Here is a 13,630-nt window from a genome sequence, read left to right on the forward strand (position 1 = left end):
TTCATCATTTTAGTTGAAAATTTATGACTTTAGTCAAATTTTTGTATGTGGAAAATTAATTTTTCAATGGAAAATTTAACATTAACTATTCCAGTTTTGGTTCTTAATTGATATTTTTTAATTCAAAATTCAACTTTTCGGTTGAAAATTAACTTTTCGTTTAAAATAAAACTATTTGGTTGAAAGTTAAACTCTTTTGATAAAAATTAATCTTTTTAGTTTAAAATTCATCTATTCCAGTTAAAGAATCATCACTTTAGTTGAAAACTCAAATATTTGTTTGAAGATTTATCTATTTGATTGAAAAATCGTTTCTTTGCTTTTTTTTTGTACAAAATTAATCCTAAAAAACTAAAAAAAAACCATTATTTATAATAAACTCGCGAAACTGTATGCATATTCCAGGTCGATTGTTTGTAAAACTGGAAAATGTTTTAATGGCTCCGTACTGTGGAAAATTAAACCTAGAAAAAACTGAAGATACTTAAAAAAAACCTTGAATTTCCAGGGAATTTTTTTTCCAGGATTTAAGTATAACTCTTCATATAATGGATTTAAACTAATTCTGATTAATATTTTTTTCAGAGGAAAAAAGTTGAAAACGATACTGAAGGAATTTTTGAAAAAGTCTGAAAACCGAAGTAACTTGCACTTTTATCGAGAATTCGCTTTAATAGAATACGAACAAGGACGTTTTGATAGCTCTCTCAGTATTTTGAAAACGGCTCTTCAATCCGAAAATTGTTGTCCAGCAACAATGTCGAATACAGAGGAAAAATCTGCTGTTATGAGTATATTCAGATCTCTTTTTGAGATTTTACTCAACTCGAAAACCTATCAAGAGACGAATAAGAGTCACTTTATCAAAATTGCGCGATTGTTGGTGCCACAAAATGCAGAAAATCGTTTGCTAGCAGCTGAAAATTACTTGCGAGAATTTATTGAACAATTTCTTTCAAATGAAGCGCCCGAAGAATCTGAAGATGCCTTTTTCATGCCTAGTTTGGCCTGTGACTCGATCACATGCTATGTGTATCTTTTATTCGTTGAGGAACACGATATAGTGGAAATTTTGGACGTTTTTGAAAAATGTCTTGGCCATTGTAAAGAATCTCCACGATTACAGGTAGATTTTGATTTTTATATAGCAGGGCCACCAAAAAAATTCGCATCAAATTTCTAAAAATAATAAAAAAGCAAAGAAAATAATAACTTTATTTCTATAAGAATAAAGAGTAAATAATTCTCCTTGATTATGAAATATTTGTTGCAAAATCGAAATACCCAGAAATTAATGATTTCAATTTGAGACTGTGGAACTTGTATATAAAATGATTAATTTTTTAATTATTCAGAATTCACAGGACATTAATTTAGATACAATATTATATTTAATATGAGACGCTTTAAATTTCTAAGATTTCAAGTCGAAATACGTTGAATTTTCAACCAAAAAAATTAATTTTCAATCCAAAAGGATGAATGTTCTATAAAAAAAGAAAAAGAACGTTGAACTAAACGATTAAATGTTTAACCTAATAGTAAAGTTTTAAACCAAAAGAGATCAATTCTGGAACAAAAATATAATAGTAAGCTTTTCAATTTAAAAAGAAATGATTTTTCAATCTAAAAATACAAAGGTTTAAAAAAAAAGTTGAATTTTAGAACAAAAAAAGATCAGTTTTTAACGAAATAATAACATTTTCCACCAAATTGTGCAATTTTTAAACAAAAGAGATGAACTCTGCAGCAAAATATCATAATAGACTTTTCAAGAAAAAAGAATTAACTTTCAACCATAAGAGCTGAAGTTTCCGCCAAAAAGGTTACTTATCTACAAAAAGATTAAATTTAAATTAAAAAAAAAAAACGAATTTTCATAAAGTAAAAAAAGGTGAACTTTCTACCCAAAAAGATGATTTTCCACAAAAAACTATTAAAACAAAAAATTTAATTTTCAAGCAAAAAAAACAAACAGTTGCTTTGTCTATAAAATAGGGGAGTTTTTCAAACAAACAAGACGAATTTTAAAAAAAAATCCATGAATTTTTAAACAAATAGTCCAAATTTCAAAAAAAATATATATATATATTTTTTTTTTTGACCAAACAGTTGCATTTATAATCAAATAGTTGGACTTTCAATCAAGCGAGACGAATTTTCTATTTAAAAAGACGAATGTTCAACGAATTGTCGAATTGTCAACAAAAAAAATTATTTTTTACCGAAACTTGAATTCACAACCAAATATTTTCATTCATATGAGAAGAATTGAAAAAAGATGAATTTTGAATCAAGAAAGATTTAATTTCAAGACGAAAAAAAAACAATTTTTTTTTATTTATTAACAAAATAGTGTTATTTTCAAACAAATAATTAAATATTTAACTAAATATTTTAATCTTTAACAAGAATAGTTGAATTTTCATCCGAATAAAACAATTTTTCTATAGAACAATTACATTTTTAACAAAAAAGCTAACTTTCTATTAAATTATTGTTTAATTATAAAAAAATAATTTTTATCTAAATAGTTGGAAATTCAAAAAAGAAAAATTAATTCTCAATCAAATAGTTAAATTTTTAACCAACCAGTTACATTTTTAACAAAAGATATGAATTTTTAACTTAATAAGTTTAATTTTAAGATAAAAAAGGGAGTTTTCAAAAATAAATTTTGAAACTAAAATGTAATAGTTTTTATATTTCAACCATGAAATATTCAAATTTAAGATTAAAGTAAACGAAAAACAACGAATTTTGATCAAATACTCGAAACCAAAAAAGATATATTTTCAACAAAAAAAGTTATTTTTCAACCAAATGTTGAACTTTCAATCAAATAGTTAAATTTTTAAGCCAAAAAGAACTAATTTTTCAGAAAACAGTGGAATATTGAACAAAAAGTTAATTCTCAAGATAGATTTTTAATCTGCAAGGACAAATTTTTTATCCAAAAAGACGAATGTTCAATAAAACAGTTAAATTTTCGCCAAAAAGATTGCTTTTTAAGAAAATCCTTAAATTGTCAACCAACTACTGGAATTTTTAAACAAAATATATGAAACTTTAACCAAATAGTTCAATTTTCTAGCAAATAAAATCCAATTTTTGGAAGACATTTAAATTTTCTATTAGAAAAGTTGGATTCTTAACAAAAAAGTTCATTTTTAAATAAGAAACATGACTTTTCTACCAAAGAAGATGAACTTTCAATCCAAAAAGATGTATATTCTATACAAATAAGTAGAATTTTTTTGTTGGGCAATTTTAACAAAATAAAATTTTGAATAAGGATTCACGAAATTAGAAATTGGTCAGTTTCAAACGCTATTTTAAAATATTTCTCAGAATAAAGCTTCAATGAATTTCTTTAAAAGCTGAAAAAATTCGATCAGTTTCAGCAGATATTTTAGAACAGTTTCTTTTTAGATGAATCAAATTTGTTATTTTTTTCAGGAACGCTTGTACGAGAGTCAATTGGCACTCTTGCAGCTTTATGCAGAAAAGTTTCCTAATTCTAGAAGCCATTTGAAAAATGTGCTGGGCGATGGAATGAGATCGTATCCGGACAATTTTTATATTCTTTCTGTATTTGCTGATGTGGAAGTAAATGTTGAATTTCTTTTGAATTTTAAATAGAATTTGAATTTTTTAAAACAAATATAATTTTTAATTTCAGTATGAATTGCCAACCTGGAGACAAACAAGCAAAATTGGAAAGATTCGATTATGGCAAGCGATAACTATGTGCTTAGCCGAAAATGCTAAAATAAAATGCTTAAAAAAAGCTCAGCTCATCGATACTGCAAAAGCTCGTCTCAACAAATTATTGTCGTTTCATCGGAAACTTTCACGGTAGGAATTTCAACTTTTATCATTCAATTAATTGATAATAATGAAATTTATTAGAATTTTATATCTACTAGCATTATCGAAAATCATTTTTAATACAAAATATAAATTTCTAATAAATCTATTTTTTTTGGTCAAAATTTCAACGATTCTCATCGAAAAGTTTAATATGTCATTCATATTTTAAACAGAAAGATTTTTATTTGATCTAAAAAATAGTTTAGTTGATCTAGAAATATTAATTGAAAAACAAAGTTCATAATCAAATAGTTGAATTTTTAACGAAAAATTTTATTGTTGATGTCTCTACTAAAAAAAGATTTTAACTTTAAATCATAAATTATAATTTAAAGGGAAAAATATTTTTCAATACAAAAAATTTCTAATAACTTTCTTTTTAACGTTTATATAAATAAGTTTAATTTTTAATTCTACAGGAATTTACCAAATTTGATTGAAAATTTGAGTCACTTTAAAAAATAGTTAGGACTTTTAGAAGTGTAGAAGAATTTTAAAAATATGTGATAAATTTTCGGAAATCTTTCAAACTTTAAAAATATTTTTAAAATCTTCTCAAATTTGCTTAAAAAATTAATTTTTCAAACTCAAAATATGTGAAAATTTTCCCAGGAATCTCAAAAAAAGTTTTGCTTGTTTTCTTGCAGCCTTTCAAACTTCTTAAAAAGCTTCGACTTTTTTTGGAAATCTTCAAAATTGTTCAGTTTGCTTAAGATTTTTGGGAATCTCTTCCAAATTATTTATTAATCTTTTTTAAACTCTTAAACCTTCTAAATATCTTTAAAATATTTGAATTTTTCCAAACTTGATTTTTAAATTCTGTAAAATGAAGAAATTGCCATAAAATCTTCCAAACTTTGTTTTGTCAATTTAGGAAATCATTTGAAATGTTTTAAAATCTTTTGAAATATTGTCTTAAAATTAATTTTTCAAAATATAAAAGTAGTTTCAATTTACACTAGAAATTTAAGAAGTTTTTTTTTACAATCGTGAAATCTTCTAAACTCCTTAAAAATCTTCAAAATTTGATTTCGAAATTTTAAAATATCTACTCTTTGTCTCAGCTTTTTTGAAATGTTTTCCAGATTTTAATTAATTTTGAATTTTTATAATACTTCTAAATGTCTCTTAAACTTACTCAAATTTTTCTTTTTTGAAATTTTTGGAAATCATTTGAAATGTTTAGAAATCTTTTTAAATTTTTGCTTGAAATTAGTTTTTCAAAACAATTGTCTTAAAATCTTCCATATTTTTGAAATTATTTAGACATCTTCAAAACCTAAAATTGATATTTTAAAATAAAATCTAAATCCTCAAAGTTTAATCAGAAATTATATCAATTTCCAACCAAACAGTTGCATTTTTAAAACATTTGCATTTTAAATCTGAAAATACTCATTTTAACCAAAAATGTAATATTTCATATTTAAATGAAAAAAGATGATAACTTTAAATAAAAAATAGTTTAACATAACTAAAAATGACAAATTTTCAACTTTTTTATAAAAAAATGGATTTTCTAAAAACAAAGAAGAATTTCCAGAAAATTAAATAAACTTTTTACCTGAATATTTTTATACTCGGTGTGATTGAATTTTATTTGATTAGTCTGGTTTATATTTTTTCTTTTCTAAACATTTTAAACTAAATTTAAGAATTTTTATGCTAAAACTATACATTTTTAACCAAAAATGTATTAGTTAAATTTTGATTGAGAGAAATTAATTTAAAAAAAAAATTCTAAAAAAACAGTGAAATTTTAAACCAAATAGTGCAACTTTTAAGCGAAAAAGGGGATAGTTCTATAAAAAAGTTAAATACAAAAAATAGTTTCATTAAAAAAAATTGATTTTTAAAAAACAAAAAACGAAACTAATTTTTTTACAAAAAAAGTTTAATTTTGTACCAGATAGTTGAAATTTATACTTAATTGTGGAATTTTGAAGCAAAAAATACGAATGTTCAATAAAAAAGTTTTATTTGCAACACAAGAATATGAATTTTCAACAAAAAAAATTAATTTACAATCAATCAGTTAAATTTTCAACAAAATAGTTGATATTTCAACAGAAGAATATTTTAATTTAAAAGCAAAAAAGTTGTATCTTTAACAACGAAATATTTTTTATAAAAAAGACAAGATTCCAATAAAATTCATAAATTTTCAATCAAATAGTTAAATTTACTAACAAATTGTGGAATTTTCGAGCCGAGAATTCGAATTTTCTACAAAATTTAAACATTCTATAAAAAAGTTGATTTTAAACCAAAAAAGAATAATTTCTAACCAGACAATAGAATTTTTAAGTACTCATATATATATATTTTACTAGAAATGGAATAGTTAAATTGTCATTAAAGACATTAATTTTAAATAAAAATTTAACGAATTTTTTACAAAATCGTTGGGTTTTTTCCTCTAAATTGTTCAATTTTCGGTCAAAAAAAAAAAAGAATTTCTAACTAAACACTTGAATTTTCCACAAAGAAATATGATTTTTAGCTAAATTTTTCAATTTTTAACAACATATTTCGATTTTGAATCAAATAATAATATTTTTAAATTAAAAAATATGAATTCTGAATAAAAAATATGATAGTAGACTTTTCAACCGAAAAGATAAATTCTAAAAAAGTTACATAAATTTTTAACCATACAGTTGCATTTTTAAACTAAATATGATTAATTTTTAACCAAATATTGAATAGATAAATTTTCATTTAAAAAATTAATTTTTAATAAAGCGTAAACGAACTTTCTACAAAACATCCAAATTTTTTTATCAAATTGTTCCATGTTCAAACACAAAAAACGATTTTTCAACAAAACAGTTAAATTTTTAACTAAGAAATATTAGTTTTTAAATAAATTGTTAAATTTTCAACAAAATAAATCGATTTTTAACCAAATACTAAAATAAAAATATAAATTCGCAACAAATTACATAAAGCTTCAACAAAATTATTACTTTTTTAAACTAGAAATGATTAATTTTTATCCTGAAATGGAATAGTTGAATTTTCATAAAAAAATCAATTTTTAATCAAAATTAAAATGAACTTTCTACAAAATAGTTGAATTTTTTTCTTAAATTGTTTCATTTTCGAACACAAAATGCGATTTTTCAACAAAATAAATTGATTTTTAACCAAATATTAAAATAAAAATATGAATTTGTTATTGAAAAATTTAATTTTACACTTTTCAACTGAAAATATGGATTCTCTAAAAATTATATAAATTTTCAACCAAACAGTTAAATTTAGAGACTAAAAATGATAAATTTTTAACCAGAAATAGAATAGTTGAATTTTCATAAAAAAATAGATTTCTTAATAAAAATTAAAACGAATTCCCTACAAAACAGTTGAGTTCTTCTATCAAATTGTTCAATTTTCGAGGCAAACAGATCAATTTTCAACAAAACATTGGAATTTTCAACCAAGAAATATAACTTTTTAACAAAATTGTTGAATTTTCAACAAAATATTCCAATTTTGAACCAAATAATAAAATTTATAAATAAAAAAAATTAATTCTGGACGAAAAATTTAACAGTAAACTTTTCAACCGAAAAGTTGAATTCTAAAAAAATTACATAAATTTTCAACAAAACATTTTCATTCAAAAAAATTAATTTTCAGTCAAAAGTAAACGAATTCTCTACAAAAAAGTTGAATTTCTTACCAAAATTTTCAATTTTAGAGCCAATAAAACGAATTTTTAATCAAGAAATATGACTTTTTAACAAAATTGTTGAATTCTCAACAATATATTTCAATTTTGAACCAAACATTTAATGGTATACTTTTCAACTGAAAATATGAATTCTCAAAAACAGTTTTTTATGAAATAGTTCAATTTTCGAGTCAAAAAGACGAATTTTGAACAAAATATTTCAATTTTGAACCAAATAATAAAAATTCTTAATGAAAAAAAGGAATTTATAAATAGTTAAAGTTTTGAAACTAGAAATGATCAATTTTTACCCAAAAATAGAATAGTTAAATTTTTATTAAAAGGAATAGTTTTCAATAAAAAGTAAACGAATTTTGTATGCAAAAGTTGAATTTTTTATCAACTGGTTCAATTTTCTAGCCAAAAAGACGATTTTTCAACAAAACATTTTAATGTTAAACCAAATAATAAAACTTTTAAGTGAAAAATACGAATTCTTAACAAAAACATTAATAGTAGAATTTTCAACTGAAAATAATGAATTTTGAAGAAGAAATAGTTAGATTTTCTTATTGAGTTATGTAAATTCAGTTCACATTAGTGAAAAAAAATATCAAAGAGGAAAGACTGTCAAGCTAGAGATAAATAAATAGTAATTAAAAAAAAAAAAATTTGCTAAAGAATAACATTTTATAAATAAACATTCAAGTTCATGTTTCATGTTTAATGCTTGAAAAATTTTATAACATTATTTTAAAACTTTTTTTTTAATTTGTGGTACTATTTACACTAGATTTTATATCTAAAGGGCGTCCGAGACCTGATGGGAAACTGATCCGATGCCTTAATTTTCTAGCGATCCTGACATTCGACACTGTCCACTTTTGTGGAGATTGTTTATGCTGCTGTTAAGGGAAGAAAATCTCTGTGAAAAGAGAGGAGATGAAATTTATCACGAAAGTGTTTCCCATTGTCCGTGGGCAAGAAGTATTTATATTGATGCAGCAGAAATTGCTCCACAACAACTCACTGAAATCCAAGATGTGATTCGTGAGAAAGAATTAAGAATTCATGTCACGCCCGAAGAATTGGACATTCTAAGAGGATGATTCTGTATATATTTTTTCTCATTCTAAATTAATTTCAATTAAATAAATATTTATTTTATATATTTTAATCAAATTTTTTTGATTTCATGTCAGTCTCTTCTTAATATTTTATTTTATTTTACTTTACTTACTTTTACTTACTTATTTTTTTCGTGAATTTATTTAGTGGTCGACCAAAAAACATAAATTCTCAACAAAGACTATAATAGTTCATATTTGAGCCAAGAAAAGATGTTAATTTTAAATTTAAAAAACAGTGAGATAAATTTCAAAAGTGAATAAACGATTTTTCAACAAAATAAGTGGATTTTTTACCAAAAACAGATTTTTTAGTCAATGGAGAAAAATACGAGGTGTGAAGACAAATTTAAAAATTAATGTTCTATTAACAAAAAAGGGTCCAATTCGACAAAACGGGCCTCACCAATCGTGTCAATGCCCTTATACGGTCCATTTTAGAATAGAAGCAATCAAATGTGACATTTTTAAATATGAGATTTTCAAAGCTACTGTCTGAAGAAATGAAAAGAAAAAATAAAATAAAAAATCGTATGTCCGGACGTGGGTCAAATCTGATCAAACGTTGCCCTGAAATCCTGTTAATGCAAATATACGGTCCATTTTAGAATAGAAATAATCAAATGTGACATTTTTAAATATGAGATATTTAAAGCTACTGACTAGAGGAAAAAAAGAAGCAAAGAATTCAAAATCCTATGTCCGGAAGTGGTTCAAATCTGACCATACGTGAAAACGTAAAGCAATTAGACGGTTTTACACTAAATAATTTTTTTAAAAATTATTTCATTTTTTGAAACAGTAATGTAGGGGAAGGTTGAAAAAACACAGTCTCACTTTCGGTCTTTCCAATTTTATCTTTAAAAAGAAATGAGAGAAAAATCAAATTTTTCCCTGCAAATGTTAAAAATATATTTTATACCTTTCTTAAATACTAATATAGACACTCCGCATTCACGAGGTGTGAAGACAAAGTTAAAAATTAATGTTCTATCATGAAAAAAGTGTCCAATTCGACTTTTTTAATTCAATTTTTAACTTTGTCTTCACACCTTGTGAATGCGGTGTGTTGATATTAGTATTTAAAAAAGGAGTAAAATTTATTTTTTAAAATAGAAAATTAACATTTGCAGGAAAAAATTTGATTTTTCTCTCATTTCTTTTTAAAGAAAAAATTGGAAAAACCGAAAATGAGACTGTGTTATTTTAACCTTGCCCTACATTTCTATGCAAAGAAGTTTAAAAAAATAAAAAATTAGTGTGAAACCGTCTATGTCAGACGTCTCGAACTTCAGGCCTATGGGTAAGGATCAAACGAAAGGCTTTGAAATGCCAAATGTCCCATCCGTTTCCACTTTTTTCATATTCAAACCGAATCTTAGAAGTTCATAAAAAAGGAATTGCAAACCAAACAATTTTTCTGTATTCTATATGAATAAGCAGACAAATAATTATATATTTCATTGAATTTTTTACATTAATAATCCAGTACTTTTACTAGTTAAGACAAGTCCACAAAAATTCCATAAAAATCATAGGTACTTTAGGTCATTTGATGCCCTGAACAAACATTGTTGAAAAATAACCTAAAAACAAATATTTTGACCAAATTTTTTCTGTTCCGCAAGTAATGGAATATACAGAGTGGACACGCTGGGACTTACATACATGGCCAGTTGAATGCTACCCGAATTGCACAATAGCAGGGTAGAAGCCATTACACAGGGGTATTTTTATATTTCGCGCCTTTAAAGTTGCATTCGGATCGGCCATTCGGCCAAGTCCGTGCATCTTCGGATCAAGTTTATGAGAGTTTCCATGGTTGCGTTCGAAACTTCAAGCGGTTATGTTCAGATTCGACTGTTTGCCCTAGTCGCTGTCAGTAAATGTAGGCAATGTCAATTTAAAGTTTACGCATGTAATATTTCATTCACTTTATTTAAAACATTTCCTGTCTATTCATAACATACCTTTTTTTATGCAGTAAAAATAAGCGTTAAACATCATTCACTCTTCACCCACTGGAAAGGCAGAATATTATTACTATTTTGTAGTATTTGTCACTGAGCAGCCATTCTATAATGGTATTAGCAAAGAAAAAAATTACGTTTACTTCTCAGTTCACATGTCTCACTTCATTATTAATTAAACACTGTTATTATTTGTAATTACTATATAACATAACCTATATTGTTTTGACACTTGTATCCGTTTGAAGTTTCGAACGCAACCATGGAAACTCATAAACTTGATCCGAAGATGCACGGACTTGACGGAATGGCCAATCCGAATGAAACTTTAAAGGCGCGAAATATGAAAATACACCTGTATAATGGCTTCTGCTCTGCTGTTATGCAATTCGGGTAGCATTCAACTCGCCACGTATGTAAGCCCCAGTATGTCCTACCTGTATAGTAAATATCTGAATTGTTAAATATTGCTATTTTTAACATTTATATTTTAACAGTTTGGGTTATCTTATTTTGGAATGGCCGTAAAGTTAAATTTTTAATAAAAAAGATCAATTTTCTAAAAAAAAATGGAAGTCACATTTTCAAGTAAAAATGCATTTTTAATAGAAAAAAAAAACAGAAATTAAAAAAAAAGTTAAATCTTTACCCAAAGAGATGAATCTTCAATGAATAAAATTAATTTCCAAAAAAGTAATTAAACTTTCAACGAACGAGATAACTTTTTAACCGAACGTTTGCAGTTTTAAACCAATAAGATGAAATTACCACCAAAAAATTACTTTCTACTAATAAAGGCGATTTTTTAATAAAAATTATAAATTTTTAACAAAAAATGAAAAAGTTGAATTTTTAGGTGAAAAATTAATTTTTAATAAAAAAATAGTAAAATTTTCAACTAAGAAGATAAATATTCATTTAAAAAAACATTTGTTAACAAAGTGGTTCAACTTTTACACAAGTAGTTGAGTTCTCAATTAAAAAAAAAGGTTAATTGTTAATCAAAAAGTTCAGTTTCAACCAAACAGTTGAAAATTTCAGCCAAAAACACGAATTTTTTACGCAATAGTTGAATTTTCTCGTTGAAAATATTAATTTTTAACTAAAAACAATGAATTTTCAACAAATAATGGAATATATAAACTTTAAGTTGAAAAAACTGATTTTGAACAAAAAAAAAAAAACAAATTTTCAACAGAAATTTTAAATCAAAGAGATGAAACTTCAAAGAAAAAAATAATTTGTTCACAAAGTGGTTCAACTTTTACTCAAGTAATAGAATTTTCAATTAGCAAAAAATATGCAGCCAAAAATGACATAGTATCATTTAGAATTTAAAAAAATGCTACCAAAGGGATACATTTTTAAAGCAAGCAGACGAATTTTCAACAAAAGAAGTGAATTTCCTACAAGGGAAGATTTTTCAGTCAACATGGAAAAAAGTTTTTAATCATTTTTAAACAAATAGTTGAATTTTCTATCACAATAATAAAATTTGTAACCCAACAAGAAAAATAATGAAAAAGCAGTTGAATTTTTCAGACAAAAACACGGATTTTTTACAAAAATAGTTGAATTTTAAACTAGAAACGATCCATTTTTAACCAACAATGGAAGTTTCAATTAAAAATTAATTTTCAACCAAAAGAACACAAAATTTCAACAAATTAATTAAACTTCCAATGAACGAGATGAATTTTTAACAAACATTATTTTTAAAAAGTGGTTCAACCTTCATCCAAACAATTGAATTTTCGGCCAAAAAAGAATAATCATCAACACAGTTTGAAATAGTTGACATTTTAGATAAGAAAGTATGCTAATTAAAAATCTTGAAAAGTTGAATTCAACTAAAAGAAAAGACGAATGTTCAACAATATAGTTGAATCCTCTAAGAAAACCAATTCATTTTTAACCAAACAGTGTGATATATATCCAAAAAAGTTTAAATTCCTATCAAGAGAGAAGAATTTCCAATTCAAGCCAAAAATCTATAATTTTTGACACAAAAAATAATTTTTAATTTTCAATTAAATAGTTAAATTTTCAGTAGAAAATTCATTTTTAACATGATAAAAGAACTTTAAACAAATTAGTTCAGTTTTCAACTAGAGACAAATTCTGGATATGAAAAACTGACATTTTTAACCATACAGTTAAATTTTCAACCAAGAGGATTATTAAATTTGCAACCAAAAATAGAATAGAAAAATAGAAACAAAGAAATTAATTTTGGACTAAAATAGTGTGAATTCAATTAAAAAAAATATATATATTTTCACAATGTAGTTCAACTTGCAAACAAATTGTTGAATTTTTAAGGCAAAAAAGCGATTTTTGAACCAAAAAGGATTACTTTTTCATAAAATTGTTTACCAAAAAGAAACACAATTTTTTTTTTACAAAGTAGTTGAATTCTTAACCAAAAATGATTAATTATCTACCAAAAAGATGAATTTTCAGCAAAATACATGAATTTAAAACTAAAAACTAGAATATTCAACTAGAAGGATCAATTTTAAACGAAAAATGGAATGGTCAAAGTTTAAGTGGAAAAATTAAAACACGAATTTTCTACAACACTGTTGAATTTTCTATAAAAAACTTGAATTTTCCGACCAAAAATATGAAGTTCCTACAAAACAGTAGAATTAAAAAAAAAGTCTCAATCAAGTAGTTAAATTTTTAATTAAAAATTCATTTGGAACCAACAGAATCATTAATACATGAATTTTTAGCGAACTACTACAATTTTCAACTAAAAATATCAATTTTTAATAAAAATGGAATCGTTAATTGTTGAATTTTCAGATAAAAAATATGAAGTTCCTACAAAACAGTAGATTTAAAAAAAATTAATTTTTAATCAAATAGTTAAATTTTTAGTAAAAATTCATTTTAAACCAACAGAATTATTTCTTTACTAAAAGGATCATTAATAATTCAATTTTCAACTAAAAACATCAATTTTCAACCAAAAG

The 13,630-nt window shown here is 24.2% G+C and overlaps 1 protein-coding gene across 1 annotated transcript in view; it reads left to right on the plus strand.

The window, feature by feature from the left end:
- LOC117168909 (nuclear exosome regulator NRDE2) overlaps nucleotides 1-8,725 on the plus strand; it is a 34,999-nt gene extending 26,274 nt beyond the window's left edge. Inside the window, exons 7-10 of the mRNA XM_033354848.1 lie at nucleotides 586-1,126; nucleotides 3,460-3,609; nucleotides 3,683-3,858; nucleotides 8,409-8,725. Coding sequence (XP_033210739.1) covers nucleotides 586-1,126; nucleotides 3,460-3,609; nucleotides 3,683-3,858; nucleotides 8,409-8,661 — 1,120 coding nt within the window. The 3' untranslated portion in view covers nucleotides 8,662-8,725. The remainder of the gene's footprint in view (nucleotides 1-585; nucleotides 1,127-3,459; nucleotides 3,610-3,682; nucleotides 3,859-8,408) is intronic.
- The last annotated feature ends 4,905 nt before the right edge of the window (nucleotides 8,726-13,630 follow it).

This window comes from Belonocnema kinseyi, chromosome 3, assembly GCF_010883055.1.
Source record: "Belonocnema kinseyi isolate 2016_QV_RU_SX_M_011 chromosome 3, B_treatae_v1, whole genome shotgun sequence".
NCBI lineage: Eukaryota > Metazoa > Arthropoda > Insecta > Hymenoptera > Cynipidae > Belonocnema > Belonocnema kinseyi.